The sequence below is a fragment of the Centroberyx gerrardi genome, chromosome 10, assembly GCF_048128805.1.
Source record: "Centroberyx gerrardi isolate f3 chromosome 10, fCenGer3.hap1.cur.20231027, whole genome shotgun sequence".
Classification (NCBI taxonomy): domain Eukaryota; kingdom Metazoa; phylum Chordata; class Actinopteri; order Beryciformes; family Berycidae; genus Centroberyx; species Centroberyx gerrardi.
In genome coordinates this window covers 9943477-9963125 of record NC_136006.1, presented here as the reverse complement: position 1 = coordinate 9963125, position 19649 = coordinate 9943477, and the positions used below count along the sequence as shown (strand labels likewise).

At 39.5% G+C, this 19649-nt stretch overlaps 2 protein-coding genes across 2 annotated transcripts in view; both read left to right on the top strand.

Moving 5' to 3' along the window:
* pcbp3 (poly(rC) binding protein 3) overlaps window positions 1–2634 on the top strand; it is a 70826-nt gene extending 68192 nt beyond the window's left edge. The window contains exons 15-17 of the mRNA XM_078285995.1: window positions 222–274; window positions 645–814; window positions 1944–2634. Coding sequence (XP_078142121.1) covers window positions 222–274; window positions 645–814; window positions 1944–1998 — 278 coding nt within the window. The 3' untranslated portion in view covers window positions 1999–2634. The remainder of the gene's footprint in view (window positions 1–221; window positions 275–644; window positions 815–1943) is intronic.
* Window positions 1–19649, top strand: part of LOC144539851 (uncharacterized) — a 114461-nt gene that overhangs the window by 48157 nt on the left and 46655 nt on the right. The window lies entirely within an intron of this gene.

The window sequence follows — 19649 nt, the reverse complement described above, 5'->3', positions numbered from 1 at the left end:
GGAGTAATGCATTTCAGAATAGGTAAGATCTCTTATTGTATAATGTGTATCTACATGAGATTTAATTTCATCCGTCCTTTGAAAATGTTCCATTAAGAAATAAGCTTTCTCATAAAGCACTCAAGAGCTTTCAGCCCTACCTTGTGCTACTGTTGAAGTGACTATTTAAATTTAAATCTGTATGTCTCCCCCCCCCCTTGTCCCCCTGCTCCCCACTTCAGGTTTGGATGCCAGTCCCCCAGCCAGCACCCATGAGCTCACCATTCCCAATGATGTGAGTAAAGCCGGAAAGACACTACAAAGTCAAGATTTCTTCAGCCTTTTCCTTGATGGTGTGGATGGTTGATTGAAGCTATTTGCATCAAATTTTTCTAATCTTCAAATTGTGTGTCAAAATTGTCTGTTAGACTGTTGCTAATTCCACAGCAGAATACCCCAATCAACGGCGCAACTGACCATGTTATTATTATTAATCATACTTACTTTTCCCGAATGATGGGATTCAAATTAACCTGGCCCAGACTATTTCATAACCCAGTGAATTTTCTCTTTTTTTTATGTCAGACAGTCACGGCTCAAATGTATTAATACAACCTACAGATTTCGCTGCTTCCTGTTGAAGGATCTCTGCTCTTTTTTCCCAGCTAATAGGCTGCATAATCGGACGCCAGGGAACCAAAATAAATGAGATTCGACAGATGTCTGGGGCGCAGATCAAAATTGCTAACGCCATGGAGGGCTCGTCAGAGCGCCAGATCACCATCACAGGGACCCCTGCTAACATCAGCCTGGCACAGTATCTCATCAATGCCAGGTAACCTTTAGCTCTAACAGCTGGGCCCCAGCACAAACCCAGATAAAAGAAACACCTGAATGAGCATGTTCACAGTGAGCTTCCAAGAAAAGCGCTATCTGCAATTGTGCTGATTAAAAAATAAAGAAATAAATAGATCAAATTCCCTTGCTAGTTTAGTTTTGACACTCTTGACACTGACATTTTGATGAGTCACCATAGGACTCAGCACATGACATCATATCACTGTCAGATTTTGACGAGACAGATAATCTGATTTGAATGTCTGACAAGTAAAATTCAGATGAGTCATTGAAGGCGGCTATTCATGGTCTTTTATTGGTATTACGGCTGGCTGCTTCATGCTGTGCTCCTTGTCCAATTTTGCTCCTTATTTCCACCCAAGAATAAGCATTGAAAATGCATTAAGTTTCACTAGATACACAGCTTTGCAAATAATTGGTAAATGGGTGCAATAACAACCATGGGACAAGTAAACTTCTGATTTGAGCTCTAAGTTGAACGATGCAGAAGCAACTGCACTCAAAATACAAAATACAATCTGCATGAGACCATTCAGTTTGAAAAGTCCAAGACCACAATATTCATGCTAGAATCTGGAAAACAAGACAAAAAGTGCATAGAATCAGCAACTCTAATAGCAGGTATTATTGAGATCTAACCTCAGTGTCTCAGCACATAAACCATTTATGTTTTTTAAAATGGAGAGGAACTGACTCCGGTGATAAGCTGAAGTCTCCGGAGCCCCAGGGCTGAATAACCAGGGCCTGGGTAGTAAGATACCATACATACCAATAAAATACTGAGGAGCACATTTTTCATTTGAATTTTGCTGCTATGCTTCACCACCTCTGTCTCTTTCTTTTCCCTCTATCCACTGAAACCTCTTATTCATTATCAGCAGAGAAACACAATTTGTTATTATCTACAGCTCTGGAAAAAAAAAACTGAACCTCAGGTGTCCACAGGCTGCCTGAACCTCAAAGCCAAATGTTTGTCAGTGTTAGGGCAGGAGAACCCACATACTTGCATCCAGGACTTTGTGTCTTTTGACTTTTTAAAGGAGATTTCAGAGGAGAGTCTGGAGAGAAAACTAATGGCTATTGCTTTCCCACAATTCCAATGGCAGGTTCAGGGACGTGGCTGCCATGTGGAATGACCCCTCATCCATGACAACATCCTGAAGTCACCCCAAATCTGGTTCTGTTGTCAGAAGCTAACATCAAAGCCACCGCCTCACAATTATCCCCTATGTGTTCTCCTGTGGAACTTCCCTAGACCCCCACTGGATTTTCGTAGCACTTGGCTACAAGCCTTTAGCGTTAGACCGAAGGAGACAAATAGTTAAAGTCAAGCTAACAAAGGCGGAATTTGCTTTAAATTCATGTAGCCAGTGTATAGTTAAGTATTTAAAGCATGCTTAATTCCAAGAATATTGTTGTATTTCTTTTTCTCATCGCTAGGTTAGATGAATTTGCCTATTTAGTCCTGTTGTGTCCTTGTCTGGAAAGAATAAAATTATAAAAAGTGGAAAATTAAAAAAAAAAAAAAAGAAAAAAAGCAAAGAAAAAACACAGACCACCTGACTGCCACTGAGCAATGCTGTTAGAGGGAGGAGTGATGTGATGCCGCTGTCAGGCCACACAGCAATGTCTATGTTGAACAGAAGCGCATTTCATGACACCATCACCTTTTTTTCATTCTGTCCACTGCATGGCTATATAAGGAAGTCGGTAGGTCTTTTCCATGAAGAGGTACAATGAAAGTACATCGTCAAATCTGTGATAAAGACAGGCGCCAGCACAAAACTCTAGCACAAAGACCAGCCATTGCTGCATAACTTTCACTTTCATGCGAAAGTTTCTATTTCACAGTTGTTTTATTTTCTCTATGTCTATCTTTTCCTCCCCCTCCCCCTGCTCCCTCCCCCTCTTCCCCAAACTGTTTTAGGCTGACGTCTGAAGTCACTGGAATGGGCACACTCTAATTTCTACCCATCTTCCCTCACTGCATCACATGACCCTTGAGCAAATGGCATTGCACCTAGTTTATTTATTTCTCTGTATTTGACTGTCCTGACTTTTAAGTGACTTCAACTTTTATAATTTTGAGTATTTACTGTAAACATGTATACCTGCACTACACTAGGATTCTCCTCACCTATCCGAAACCCTGCTGTTTCTGTTTTGAAAGGACACTTTACTTTTTTGACACTCTAGTACCTTTCATGGCATCTCATGCACTTCACTGCGACTTTGTTTTGCCTCATCTTTTAAAGCATTACTTTATTTTTCTATTTTCTACTCTTATTTTTTCACCTGAAAGTGGTTTAGACAGTTTTAATTAGGTTGCAACCTCACTCACCCAACATAGCGTAAATAAGTAATACATTTTATTTATTAATTTTTTCAAAATTGATAGGTTGCATCTTGTCTCTGTAATATTTTGATACATGATACATTCCATAGTTAGTCTATCACCTGTGTGTCAATGGAATACTAAATGAAAAAGTTAAGCCAGATACTTTCAACCAGATATTTTATTCTGGTCTATTTCATGATTGATGAAATGAGTGTTTTGCTTTGGTACACCTCTAGACATTACGTCTGCCTGCCTTTTTGAATGCACTGTATGTATGTACAGTATAGTTTGTCCTGCATGATGCATAGCACTCAGCAGCCATCACTGCATTTCAAACTCATTTTCAAATCTAAAGGGTAAAACTAAGATGGAATAGCCAAAATGAGCAGAATGAAACAGTGAACAGTTAATTGATGGCTTGGACGTGTCGCCCTGGGTCTAATCTGAAATGGCACCAAGGGTACAGGCCGATAAACATCCCCTCTGATGCAAAAATATCTGTCTTTCCTCGTTTCATTTGAGAGCCGTCACAAAGGTTTGATGGAAAAATGAAAATAAGTCATGAAAATGGCTGCATCTAAGAGGGAAATCCAAATGCATGCTATAAATCAATCCCATTTTATTCACCTACACTGCAAACATATAACCGCGTTCTTTATGCTACCACCATTAGCAGCTGCGTTTGAGTGGCACAGACCACTCAGTGAGGTTTGAAAAATGAAACATGTATATTTGCACTCGCATGTAGGCGTGTAAATGGGGAGGTTTGAATGCAGTCACCATAAAATACCATGCATTCACTACCTATTCATCTGTGACATGTTTTTGCTCGACTTGTTGAGTACTATTCTGAGAATCCCATTTGAGCTACTGAGCCAAGAAAGCTTGCAGCGTATTCAAGGTTTCAGGAGTGTCAAAGGGCTGAAAAGCTCCTGAGAAGCAAAATTGTTTGCAGCCATTCAGTTATTTTTCAGCTCTTCTCTCACAGAAGCCTGTTAGAGACATCGTTTTCTAGGCAGCAGACCATTCAAAATACACTAAATGCAGTATGTTTCCAGTGTTGGCCTCGCCATATATAAAACGTTGGAAACATCATTTTTAGATTAGTATCCTTAATGAACCAACTGTTGGTTTCACAGGCAAGGTCAGCTCATCAAGCTATTAACAAGTCTAATCATGTTTGCCTGATTTTATGAACCTAGAAATAACCATCTGCAGTAGCCCCGCCACCTGACTCCTCCCTGCTCCCACCAGGTTGTATCTGGTTCAGCTGTTAGCTTGTCTCTCCTATATATGGTAGTGTCAGTGGCCCTGACACTGAAACTAAAGCTGAATGTATTTCTACATTTCTTTTTACTGCTAACATATACGTGTCATCCATTATCCTTAATTATGTCTGTGTAATCAGGTACTTGAATGAGTTCAGAAGATTATTGTTGGAACTGATTATTTATTGAAAGATTATGAAGTGTACAGGGATGGGTAGGTTACTAGGTTACTGTAATCTGTTACAGATTACCTTCTTAAAATTGTAATCAATAGTGTATTTACACTAGATTACTCAAACTCTGTCATGTAATCTGATTACTTTCCATTACTTTTGGATTTCCTTCCCATCAAAACTGATAGACTATGTGAAATAAATCAAGACTTTTCTGTAGAATCTGTAAAAGTAAGAATAGATTACTTTATTAGTATCATCAACCATTATTTCAAGATGTATAAAATGATCTATTCTATCCATTTATATCTATGAGCTCACAGTCAATCCAATCTTCCAATCTTCAAACATGGCTCAGAGTAATCCAACAAGTATGTTCCATGCATCTTTAATCTGATGGCTGTGTTTTAACTGGTAGCAGTTACTTCTTCAGATTACCTAAATCTAATTACAGTTACACAATGTAATGAGTTTTGTATTGTTGGAGTTTGGAGGAATCTTATTTTGCAGCTTAGGTTCAGGTACTTGACTAGGTACAGTGGATTTTTGCTAGAATTGATTCTAGGTTATTATGTCATTGTCAATAAGGTTTTTGGTAAAACAATGCTGCTTTACATCAAATTTACATTTGTACAAATGTGAATCTGTACATTAGTATTCTCTTCTAATGATAGCTGATAGAGCACACATGTTTCTTAAGGTGTAATTCAAACACTTGGCATCATGTACAGAATCTGATGTGCATCCTTATAGTGATTTAAGGCTTTAGTAAACTGGCATTGTGTATGTCAGGGGTTCAGACCAGGATCCCTTCTTGGGACTCAATGCATACCAGTACTGTTAACACAAACAAGTGGTGTGTGTTATTTTAGGTCGGTATGATGTGTTTGAAATGTAATGCTAAGAAGCCCCAGCTGAGAGGCAAGCCTTTCTGCTGAGGCACGTTGACTTCCAGAAATCATGATGGCCTGATATAACTTACTCAGTATGATAATCATTAGTATTATTCTTACTAATACTAGAATGTCTTTCAACTTGCAAAACCAACAATAGACTGCAGTATATCCAAACCATACAAATGATCTTCAGCGGTGTAGCATGCGATTTCTCCTGCCCACACAGAGCTCCATAATGTTTGTAGGTTCAAAGAGTCTGCCGGCTCACCGCTGGCAGACCAACAAAGATGCAGGCATGCTACTTCAAAGTACGACTGGCTTGGAACCATCTCAGTTGTCTTTTTGATTATTTTTCATACTGCTGTTCTTCAAATTCACGGCATCGCTCATGTGCTCATGATCATCCCAGTCACACAATGCTGCGGGACTCGGAAACACCTCTTGTTTTTTGAGCACAACAAACTTGCGTTGCATTTGTCATTTTGTCCATACATGAACACTTTTTTTTTCTTTCATTTTTTTGTTATTGTGCTAGAGCAGCAAAAAGTTAAAGGTTCGTGTTGAGGTGATGTAAATGATGCTGTTTGAGAAAATGAGTCTGATCATGTTTTAAGTTTGATCATTTGCTGCTTGCAGGTCTGTATTAGATTTAATTTATTGAGGTTGACTCTGAAATGTTTTGTAAACGGGAGAGAATAAAGTTTGTGGTTTTTTTTCCCTTGACCTGGACCATGTCATCTTTGTTGTTGGTAATGTTGCTCCACTATTAAGAGTTTTTTGAATTCTACAATGTGTAGTAGATTCACATTTACGATTAACAAACAACTTGAAGCAGCAGATACTAAAAGGTACACCTCATATAAATTAATTTATCACATCATTAAAACAAATTATGATACATTTTTATGGCTACTGGAGAGCTAAGAGTGCTTGTTTGACAAAGGAATAACCCTTTACACACTGCACTCTAGATCCTCTATATTTTTAGATATTGAATGATTCAATTTATTTTTCAAAATGAATGTAAAGCATTTTAGAAACCAGACTGTAGCTATTCCTTTGCTCTTCTATTTCTGCCAGTAGAGGGCATCGAGTAGTTGAGGATCAGCATCATTCAAATTCACTCTGAGATCCAATGTAGTAATTGTCATTTCAGCAATAATTAGATCTATTCTGATCTAATGCAATAATGAAATAATGTGATATACTTAATTGATCACTTCAGCAGGGTGAGTGTTTGCCGACATGAGGAATGTGAACCTGGGTCTGCTGTTTAATGGCCGATCTTTCTAACAATTCCGACCCCATCTATACTGAGTAGATGTTGAATATTGGGTCCATCTGGATGTGACTGAGTCCAAATAGGACCACCCACATGAAAATAACCCTGCAGGAGGTCAATTATACAATACTTATGCACAACTGAATGAGCAGAAAATGGAGCCAACAGCTACTGTAGATTGCCTTGAATTGCAAGCTGCAGACAAGCTTTATGGCATTGAACAAGATAATTGATTGTTAGGCTGAAGGCATTATTTCCCGTGAATGACCTAAATTTCAAATCTCCTCTGTGATTGGCTCATGCAGCACTCAGAGGAAGCAGTTTCCCAGCAAGAGCCAAATGTTCACCTCGGTGTTTCTGCAGTCCTCATCCAAATGAAAGTTAGACCTAAACCAAATGGCTGTGCAGAAACTGGAAAGGTGGCAATTACATTTTTCACACACATCAACACACTAACATATGTCAGAGGTAGTCTTGTAAAAGAGATGAGTGCACTTTTAGAATCAGTGGAGATAAATTGTCAACGTGCTCTTGACTAAAAGCTTATCTGACAACAGATTTTAGCTAAAATAATGATATCATCTATGTGTTTGGCTCTGAAAGTGACATTAAATGACAAAAAAAGAAAAAGGGCCGTGAGAGAACTGACTGAGCTCACCTCACCCAAATTGGCATACACTTCCCAGATTGTATGACACAATTTACTGTTAATAGTAATAACGGTAATAATAGCCTTGACCTAAGACACCATCGTAGGAGCTCCAGTTTTTACTGCTTTCCTGCTGAACTGCTGCTGCACTGTGGCTCCGTCCTCAAGAGGATAGTTCTGGTGGAGAGACATTATAGCTTTGTGTTACAATATAATAATTTGGCCTATACTGTTTGACATTAAAGGAATAATTAGCCACAATACTACTGCAGCATAAAAAGGGGGACTTATACAGCACCTACGTGTTAATTCCATCTAAAAGAGTTGCGGCTGTAAATTGGACATGACTATGTTGTGGTCTGACATCTGAGTGGATTGTGCACACAAGGGACCGAGTCAGGGGAGACGCCAATGTCCACAGGCATGTTCCAAATTAACATCGCCACCCTTGGGGGGCGACAAGAGGTCACCTTGTATACAGCTCTCTCATCAGTCCTCATGAAATCTTTCACGCCTGGAAATGTGCCCAATTTAAAGCACCTCCTGATTGCTCTCCCAAAGTCCCCGAATGCATTTAGAGGCACATTCACTGAGTCTAAATAAGGAGACATAATCCTTGTGCTAAACAATTGGCAACCTTGCCAGGAAAACAGGAAGCTCCAAATGACATATACTGAGACGACTTTGGTGTTAAATCCACACAATGGTCAGAGATGCTTGCTTGCATTTTTGTGAAGTGTCCCCTTTAAGTACCAGATGAGTTTACTGCATCAAGACATTTCAGGTAAGTTGTAAATCACATACAATAATTTGAAATCCATCATTGTATTATCCTATGCAGTAAATCCCACCCACATGGTACTTAAAGCTGGTTAAAACAAACACTAGCAATTATTTGCAAATGTTATGTAACCCCAGGTCTGAAGGTTAGGAGGAAAGAGATTCATATACGTTAACTTTGTTCATTCCAAGTTTAGACAATAGCAGGAAATTATTTGAAAGACAATTTAGTGTATCTTCTGTGCTTAACAGCTTATTATATATATCTGATTTGATCTGATTTGTTCTGATGCGGTAAGTCTCGCCCATCTGGTATTCCATGCAGGGTAAAACAAACTCTGGTTGAAGTTTTGCTAATTAGTTAAATCAGCTGGTGTAGCGTTTGGTTGGAATTAAAACCTCCTACTCTTTCCTGGCTCTCGATGGTACATAGCTGGTGACTACTGCATTAAGTCACTGTGGACAGATGGGCCATAGATAAACACTCGGGAACTCTGTCTGCTCATATCGCTGCCGGAAAGCAGGAAAAGAAAAACCTTGTAACTGCAATTTTGGTGAAGATTTTCCTGGCTCTTAATAGGGAGAGAAAGTTTATGGTTCTTGGACCCATGAAACCCACTCTAAACTATGGATGAATTTTCAAAAACGCATGGTGGTTCCCTCTTCATTCTCGTCCCCATTATCTGGCCTCATAGTGATCGCCTGTCCTCCCACTACCTTATTCAGATCGTCAGCACTCAATTAGACCAAGAAAAAGAACAAGCTGAAAAAAGGTCTCTGATGCTAAAGATGGAGTGAAATTGGGTTTTCGCAGCTGGTGAGCCAACATCAATCATTTTAAAAGACTTTTTTTTCCTTAACAGATATGGTTATTCACTGTGGACCTTCTCTTTAAAGGATTCCTTGGCTGTTTACTAAGGTTTCTATTTACGCCTCCACCGTTTCAGAACTTGCTTACCTTTCTTTTGGATCATTCCAGCACTATTAATCTCATGCTATCAATATCAGACAGCCTTCAAAGGCAAAAAAAAAAAAAAAAAAAGGCAACAACTTTCCAAAAGTAAGAACCTATGAAGACCTAAATGTGATATAAGCAGTGATGCTCTCATCATACGACCGACGCCTGAGCATTCGAACATGGCAACCAATTTGCACTGACATTTGGGGACGGCAGAAGTCCTTTGAGGAATGCCTTCGACCCATTTATAATTAAAAACACACAGTGCGATCAATGTCCCCAGCTCTCCTTAAAGGCCTTTAGCTGGTGATGGTGGTGGCAGTGTCATTACTGGCGGGTGTCAATAAAACGACAGGTAGACACAGATAAGGAGAGATTAGCCAGTCATCAGAGGAGGATGCTGAGGACGTCATTTATGTTTCTTCCCTATGCAAAGTATGCAATTACCGATTAGATAATTTGATAGATCCCGTGGTCCACCTTATGCAATTTCATCTTTCATGAAGGGAAAATTACTTCAAACGTTTTCTTGCTATAGACCATTTGCCTGCTGTCCCTCAAAATAGACACAGCTCTCCTAAGTAGTCTCAGAGCAAAGAACAAAGCATGCTGGGTAGGAAGTGAATCCACCCTTGGGTTTAGATTAGTTCATTACAGAAAGGTTGGGTCTTATGTTTCATAAAACTATGTGTAAGGAATGCAATTAGGTACTTTACCTTATGAATCATTCATGGTCTTATATGGGGCTTTGGGGCAACAGATGTCTATTTACAGACTTTATTTGATGTGTATATGGAAGGTGATGGCGGTGAGTCTTCGATATGAACGACTAACCAGCACAGCGATATTCACAGCATACGTTTATTTCAAACTGACTGGTAAAAGTAGAATGGGCTATAATTCTAAGTCATTATTTGTAATTTGTAATTAGATTTACAATTTGTAATTTAGTTGTAAATGTGTTGAATATTCATTAAATAATTGTCTATGAATGACTTTGGTGCCATTTCTTTCTCCTTTAGTTTGGTATTCCTGGTCGGTACAGTGCAAATTTATTCAAATGAATAAGGCTGCACTGTGCCTTTTATTTGATTGCCTGTATGAGAGAAACCTTACAATTTGATTGCCTGTATGAGAGAAACCTTACAAGTGGTGCTGCTCCTCGCATGTCCTTGGTTTAAGAGCAGGAGTTTGTATGACTTAATTCATTTGAGGTCATTCTTTCCTCCTGTTCAGGAGCAAATCTGCTATTCTGTGTTCCAAGACATTGAAATCACCTTGACCCCGATGCGGGATTCATTTTGATTGGCCACACATTCAGCCCACACAAATTATGCTGTAATTTCCAGGACTGGCTGGGCATCTTGTCGCCTACGCCAAACTTACCCTCTGTTGCTGGCCTTGCTTTGCTGCCTGTCTATCTTTGGGGAATGAGTGTGACAACACCACTTGTCTTCTGAATGCAACAATTACTTTTCTACACAATGAACAGAAATGTCAGGCTGATCAGAATCAGAATCGCTTTAATCACCAAGCACAACAAATGTACAGGAATTTGTCTTGGTAACATTTGTGCAGAAACATATTGACAAGTTACAGAGTATTGACAGTGCAAGACATGCTATTGGCTTATACAGTACATATGATCCCACATACTGTAGCCTATATACATTACACATTATTTATAAGATATTAAAGAACTATGTGGTACGATGGCTGGTGAAGCAGAATAAATCATATTCTGCAGGCCTACTTCCTGCCACGCATCAGTACAGCCAATGTTTCACTACAACTCAGCTTGTCATACACAAACTTCTAGATGTATTACAGCAGCTAATCAGACAGTTACACCCCACTTCCCCGCCTGTGTATGCCATTAGCTGCCAGTGCTTTCCTTCCTTGGCCGCTGCTACAGTAAGAGCACTGGTAATTGTGATGAATTGTTTGAGACAATACATTCCGCTAATCAGTATCTTGCCCCTTCAAAAGGAGATGGATTTACTTTGTCACCAAGGTGATGCGCTTGAATAAGTAAGTAGACGACAAGAGGTGGAATTCACTCGGGGCAGCTGACACGTGTAATTTGTCTATTAAGGACTTCAGAGCATTTGGGGATTCAATATGAGGCAGGTGAGCAGGAAGAGAGGGGGAAAGGCCGCTACCTTTGTGCACAACTGGACCTGGGTTTTTCCCATGGTTAATGCCTGCTGAGTAATATCTACCATGCCAAACTCTGATACTCCACACACACACACACACACACACACACACACACACACCATACCACACCTCACCCTTTAATCTTCAGTGTCACACCCAGCCATGCATCAGAGGGCCACCTCCCTTGGCTCTTGGCAGAGTTGGATGAATGTGTTTTGTGTTTAGAGCTGTTATTAGTTGTCCCTGGGGCAATTACACGCTGGGACCAGTCAGATTTGTCCTAAACTGTGCATAATATAAATAGATGGTGATCATTAGAAACACTTCACCAGAGTGTTCATCATGGGTAACTGGTGGAATAATGCCATCTTATTCACTGTATCCCACCAACCAGCCACACACCGTGCAAAAAACTCATTTAGGACAGAACGCATTTTTGTCTGGAAAGAAAAGCCTGACATAAGGAAATTTCTACTGTGACATTAATCACAATACATTGATATGAAGATAAACCTAGCGCCGTTGTTCATCCAGATGAATAGCCACTTTCTCCCATCCACCCAGTTTCTCTGCCTTGTTCCTTAAATTGATAGAGGGAGGTTAGCACAAGTCACTGACGTGGAAAACCTGCTGCATCTTTTTGGCAGCAAATGCGTTGGCATTTCTATGGCTCCCATAACAGCTTTGCCCCATACTCCTGACCTGGGTTTTCTTTTATCTGAATGTCACAGTCCTGCTATTTTGTCCTTTTGTAAAGTGTGTGTTTTGGCACAGTGAGACTAGCAAGAATTCCTATTTTGATCCTTTATTCAGTCAGACAAAAGGGCAAAATTTGTGTGTGCGCATGCTTGTGTGTGTGTGTGCATTTGACCTCACACAGCAAACACAATAGATATATCTGGAGATAAAATCACTTTTCCAACTACTCCTGCTGTTTCTGAACCATGTACGCGGCTGCAGCAATTTGTATTCAGCGTACACTTTTTTGTGCTAATTCATTCTAATTTAGCATATTTATCGCTGTTGGAGTGCCCCTTTGTTATGACTAAGTGAATGAAGGATGGGTGATGATTAGGTGCTGTGCTTGGTATACAAAGGAAGCGCCCTGTTTGTGCTTATTAAAATAATCCTGTGTTCCAGTCGAGCCAGCAAACTCTGCATGTAAGCGAATTAGCCAGATTGAAATTCAGAATTGCTCTTTCTGCCTGGAGCTTGCCCTGCCTCTCAGTATGATGACACCCAGTTTTACATGTCACCAGTCTTTGGGTCTTATTATTGGTCTTCGCAGCACATAAAGTGGTTTTACAGCATAAATTGTCCCTGCCAAATTGGTATTTATGGATCATTTTTATGTTTCCCCGTCCTTGAACGCCCCTAGTCATGACGCATCACTAAGGCGTGTTTAAAGTCTCATAGCTGCTCCGATGCCAGACTATGTATTTTCTGTCTATAAAATGTGTGTAACCAATTTTACATAGCTTAAACATCACATGGATCTTGGTAAACTTAAAAATTATCCAAGCAGGGAAATTCATTTTGCTCAGTGCATTGCGGACAGGACTAATTCTGTATAAGGCAGATTCAAATTAAATTCAAAAATGCACACCCTTTTATCTAAATACTTGCATTCTCAAGCTCACACACTAATGCCAGTACACAATAACAAGAAGAGGAGGCAGCAATCTCTATTCATAAATGATTGAGCAACATAATACTGCCACTGGTTGACCCTTCTTTATCAGTGTCTGGTCATTTCATTTAGATATCATGTACCACCTCCAAACACTGTCAAATTTCATTACAACACATATGAAATCTTATCAAAATAGAATGCACAAAATAGTAGAGTATAGAGTAGAGCTAAATGAGCTAGTTCACTTTTACATACAGTATAACATTACTGAATGGGCCAACACACCACTCCTCCACTGGAACTCCATGATGGCACCAGCTGTGGTTGATGGGAAGTTTGTGACGCAGCTGCAAAGCCTCTTTAGTAAATTGATAGTTGAAGTCAATATGCATGTGTTCGAAAGCTACATTTTTCATCTGTCAGTTGATCTAATAGAATTTCCCAGATGAGCACAGCAAAATCTTGTCTGTTACAAAATATTATGTTATGCAACAATTATTATTTTGCAACCCACAATAAAAGTAGATGCACATTGCAATGTGTCATGCCTCACTTTTTAATGATATAGTTGATCTCACTTTACTTTAAGCAATACGATGAGCTTATGGAGAGGTCATTAGCATCCCATACTTAGAACAAGACATTTACTGTTCATAGCAAATATATATTGTTAGCTGTCATGACTTTCATAACAAATCATTTGCTGTCAAGATAGTACGATGTCTCTTAAAAGAGGTCATTGTTACTGTATGTCCAAACATTATTTCAATTATAAACAGTTTATTGGCCACTGGCTGCTTACCATCTTATTTCAAATGTGCTCTTGTCAGCCTCTACTTAAAATGCCTAAACTACAACCAATTAGCAGACTACATGAGCAGAAATGATTTATTCGAAAAATGTTAATCTGGTTTCTGCTTTAAACACAGTACAGAGTCTCTACTTAGAGTCTGAAATTATCTTCTTCTGGCAGCAGCTGCTGGTGAATGTTCTGTTCAAGTTCTGTTTGACTCCGTTGATCACAGCATTGTAATTGATCGTCTTAGGAATTTTGTGGGAATTACTGAAAATGCTCTTAATTGGTTCATATCATATCTCTCAGATTGACAGCCCTATGTTGGTTTGAGTAATTCTATATCCCCTTCAGCATGGTCCAGCTGCGGAATACCTCAAGGTTCAATTCTGGGTCCTATGTGTATGCTCCCACTTGGTCATATAATCCGTAGACATAATATTTCCTTTCATTGGTTTGCTGATGACACACAGCTCTATTTGCTTGTAAAACCCTGTGATAGAAGCAGCCATGACGCCCTGAAAGACTGTCTAGCTGACATTAAGTTGAATGTCTCAAAACTTTCTTCAACTCAATAATGATGAATCTGAGGTTGTTATTTTTGGCCCACATCTTGGCATCTGATATCAAACCAACTGCCAGAAATCTGGGAGTCATCTTTGATTCTGACCTGAATTTTTGGAAACAAATCCAAAGAGTTTTTCATTTTTTTTTTTTGAAATATTTCTAAAATTAGGTCATTTCTGTCTTCTTCAGACATTCATCTCATATTGATTATTGTAACTCCCTGTATTCTTGCATTAATTTGTCTGCAACTAGAAGGAAGCAGCCAGGCTTTTAACTAAGACATGTGATCATATAGCTGCCATTTTAGCCAACTTACACTGGTTTCCAGTTGATTTTAGAATCAATTTCAAGATTTTATGGAGTACTTTCAAAGCAGTAAATGCTTTAGTCCCAGATTATACTGGGGAACATTTATCTCCTTATGCACAACAGCATAGTTTGACACAAAACTCTTTTGACTGCTCACAAATCCAAAGGTGATTGAGTATTTTCAATCAGGGCCCCTAAACTTTGGAACAACTTGCCTGAAGACATTCAGGTAGCAAACTCTCTTTCTTCATTTAAGAAAAAACTCAAAACCCATCTGTACAATCATTCTTTTAACTGTTGACTTTTATGCCTTTTTTTCATTTTTGTGTGCTGTTATGTGATGTATTTACTGTCTTTTTATTGTCACCATCTTCTCTTTGTAAAGTACTTTGTAAGTGAAGCTAAATTCACATGTATGCTTTGTACATTCTGATACAGGTATCTGATACTGGAATAAAAACTGTTTAGCTGGTCCACTGACAATATTGGGGAATGTACTCACAGTTTCTGTTTTTTCCTAGGATGAAGATTACAGTAAACAAATCAAGTGGCTGATATGGGACCGGTGTTCTCACTGCTGGTCAAATCAAGGCAATCAAATAGCAATCAAACCCAATTGTAGTCCCCTCTCTGCGCTTTTGTTCTGATATACTATACATCTTTGATGTTTGAATAAAAAAAGATTTAGTTGGTACAATTGCCAGTGTAATTGAGTGGAAGGACTTGTGGTAATCTCTCCTGCATCGAATTCAAGAGAGTGGTGAAGCGCCATATATAGCGCAATCTATCATGCTGGCTGGCACAGGGCTTGTGGGTTTGGGACTGTGAAGGGACCGGACCCCACTGGTCCTCACTAGCACAAATGACACCTGGAACATTGGGGCCAGGTGACCTACATTTGGATCACATGGGGCGAGTGTGATGGAATTGAAGAGGTCAGTTAAACTCACTATTCTGAGCCCATATTTGCAGAAATCACCAAATTCTAATAGCTTTCCATTTGATAAGAAACTATTTTTAGGTCTGCGCTCTTCATCGGACAATAGACAATTTAAAACCAGCACCACAGGACCAGCACAAACATAACAATGTATGAAACAATGAATGAAATAACAATGGATGGAATTTGACAATAGCCAAAATGTGCACACAGTAGAATAGGAAAAGAAAAACAAAAAAAAGAAAATACAAACATATTTGCATATATACAGGCAACACTTAAAGAAGGTGACTGTACATGCTGTTGGAGAATCCCCATAATGTCATGCAACCCCATTAAATCAGACCCATGATTGGTAAAGACAAAGCATACTAACTGTTGGTAGAGGCGCCTCCATACTGTGTTAATTTTGAGTTCCACTGAGGATACAATAAAACAAAACAAAAGAATAAATACATATAAGGTCATATATTCAATACAAGCAACCAGACACACTAAATTATCTAGATTCAAAACTGAGAGGCTCTTTTCCAAGTACAGTCGTACCATTAAAATAACATTTGAAGCATTCTAGTTTAGTATGGGAGTCTATGCGACTAATACAGAATGTGTGTTGACCCAGACTCATTACTCCCTCCCTCTAGTTTCTGATTAATCTTAGTGAGCAATAAAACAATATCACTGTTAAAAGAGTGAAGAAAAGCATATATATATATAAAAAAAAAAATCCTGCATAACCCTATCTGGCACTGTCTCTGATGAAATATCACTAATTGCTCAGTGAAACCCAAGTAATGACAGTGCACATGTTTGCTGTTAGGAGATGCAGAGTTGCATGGTCCAGGATTCTCTCGTAGAAATGCATTCAGTTAAAATAAAAACCAGACAAACCTGTGGCTATAGCAGCATGAGGTAAAACATTTTTGTGCCCAATCAATCTACTTGATATGCAGTAAGAGAGAGTGTGGAATTCTCTCCAGTCTCTACAGTTTGAATGAGACAATAACCACCAAAATACAGTGCAGAGAGCTGAAGCCCTTACACAATGGAAAAGCTGTTGATGAAAATAATCGAGGTAGGCTATTTTACATCAGGGTGTGAACCATTCCCCCCTCTCTCTCTCTCTCTCTCTCTCTCTCTCTCTCTCTCTCTCTCTCTCTCTACCATTCTTATATGTTGTTCTCTCTCTCTCCCTCTCTCTCTCTCTCTCATTCATTCTTCTATGTTGGTGAAATATTAATTTCTTTCACTTTACATGTCTCATTTATTAAACACTGTAAAAAAAAAAAAAATCTGTTTCCAATGCTGTCTCACTTGCTCTAGGATTCGTTTTTTTCTAGGAACAAGTTAATAGCTTATACAAGGCAAATTAATGCAGTCTCCTGAAAATGATTCAAGAAAAAACAAAATCTTGAAAAAATGGATTATGAAAAAAAATGATTTGCATTGGATACAAGTGAAACTATACCTCACCCCAGTGTCAGATTGGTTTTACTTGATTTTAAAAAATTGTAAGACTCAGTGCTATATGACTTGTTAGGATGGATCTTTTTTTTTCAGTGAGGAACATCGTTTCAGTTTTTCCTTTCTTTCCTTTTCCTTTTCTTTTCTCGGGAGGAGAGGAGATGAGAGGGGGGGGGGGGGGGGGGGGGGGGGGGGGGGCAGGGTAGGGAGGAAGCGGGACAGACAGGCGGGGGAATTGGAGGACGAGGAAAGCTGCCAAGCGAACAGCAGTCCAATCCACGCGCAGCCGGACTCCTTCTGGCTCGCCTGGCCACGTGCGCGCAATTCGGAGAGAGAGAGCGCGTGATGAGTCGGACCGGTGCGGTTCCTTCAGACCGGGGCTGGAACCTCATCAACAAGTGAGACTGTCCTTTTGACAAGAAGACAAACAAACAGCTACATTATCAGATATGAATCGTTTTTCTCGGAGATTCAATAACTTCCTGCGGTGCCATTTGGGAACTTTACCGTTTTATTCTTTCCTACATGGAGATACGGACGTGGCTCAGTTGAACTAGATGACTACTTTTTTTTTGTTTGTTTTATAATTTTTTTTATGAGAGGGTAAGCTTTCCTCTAACGTTGCTACAGCTGGAATATGAGCAAAGAGAATAATTACTATATGGACGATATCTCCATCTGATATCTCTCACAACATCTGTGTTGCTTCTGCAGCCATCAGTTGGATGAAAAAAAGTATTCATTTCCAAATGAAAGTCTCTCCTGGGAGGTCTGCAAGTAAGTTCACATTAGTCGTTTTCTTGTTTTCTTGTAAATTGTATTAACAATTAGGTTCCCTATTTTCTGGCATAGATAGGTTATCATGTTTGTATTTGTAAGATGCTGATTCCATATATTACCCCCCCAAAAATTAAATAATGATAAGAATGTTGACAAAAACACCCTATAAATAAAATAGGCTACAATAAATGAAACGCCGTGTTATTACATATCCTCTGCATCTCTGCACTTGTGACTGATACTTCAGTAGCCCAGTAGCCTTAATCCATCACTAACCTCACTAATTGAATTAGTCTTCGCCCAAACATGATTATTGCGGCTACAGTTACACCTTTCCAGCTTGTGTTTTACCACGTTTCACAGAATGCATGTGTCCTACTGTGTTTGCTTCCCTAAATTTTACTTCAAGACATTAAGAAGCATTTAGACGTTTATAGCTATAAAACTGAAATGCCACAATATAATGATAAAAAACATCTACTGACGTGTGAGTGACCTAATTTCATTTAAACAATGACCACAGGAATACATGTTGGAAGCATCAACCCCAAGCTACAGTAGGAGCGTGCATGTGCAAATGCAGTCCTGCCAGACAAACATACTGTATGTTTAATTAAAATGTAGTGGTGTCATAATATCGCTGCAGGGTGTTGTAGCTGCCCTTGTGTGTGTAGGTGCCACATCTTGTCCACACCTCCTGCTGAGCGCTGACTGAAATGTGAACGTGAGGGGCTTATTTAAGACTCTTGATTGTGTGTGTGTGTGTGTGTGTGTGGCCTTAAGTCATAAAGCCCTTGCCAAAGAAAGGGGGGGGGGGAAGAAAACGACGACACCAACTTCACGGAGCGGATGACCTCGAACACAGTGAGTGAGGGGTGGTGTGTGTGATCGGTGCAGCCCACAAGAGGGTGCACACAGCCCCAAAATGATGATGCTCCTCCAGGACAGACAGAGTCATTTTAGAGCCTGCAGCTATTCTAGTCATGTATTTGTAAATGAAAGGCAGTGGTCTTGGAGATGAGGGGGGGCTGTGCAGAAAAGCCTTTCCTCATTATTTGAGGCAAGGGGAGATACATTCTTATTGTTTCTGTCCAGCTATGAAAGAGTGTAATTATTATTGATATGCACTGCAGCGCTCTATAGCATCAGAGATGAATTTCATTTTAATGTTCATAGTACACACAACTAAATTACGCCTTTTCTAATTCAATGACATAATGCTTGGCGATGACCCATGAGTGTGTCTGCCGGATTATGAGATTTCCTTTAAGTGAAATGGATTTTCCTCAATAATCACATTATGCATTTTGTAAACATTGTGGGAGTAGAATTTACTGTGTTCAATTTGGGAAAACAAAGGCAATACTGCCTATGCACTCAGAAAGTTACTTTGCTCAGCAAGAGTCACTGTCTGGTCAAGTGTGACTGAACACACACACCTACAGTTGCTATTGTCATTTCCTGGCTCATTGAAGATCTAATGATTCATTTCTCAATAAGAGTAACATTATGTTTTTTTTTTATCTCTTTCAGTGCACACCATGGTTGATACGACTGTTGCTCGGCCCAGCTCCTAACTTGCTAACGCTCCCACCTTCCCCACAATAAACCTGAGATTCCTCTCTGGAATATGCTCATTGAGCCCCATTTGTGGCTAAGCTCTTTTGAAATCTGTTTCAAAGGACTATATGAAACTCCCACAAATCAGTTTTGAGGGATTACCTCAAGAAGCCTTTAGGGTCGTCTAAAGAACCTGGTAAATTTGGCATTTTGAAAGCCCATGATGATGCTGCCATGACCACCATTTGAGGTCGAAGAAGAG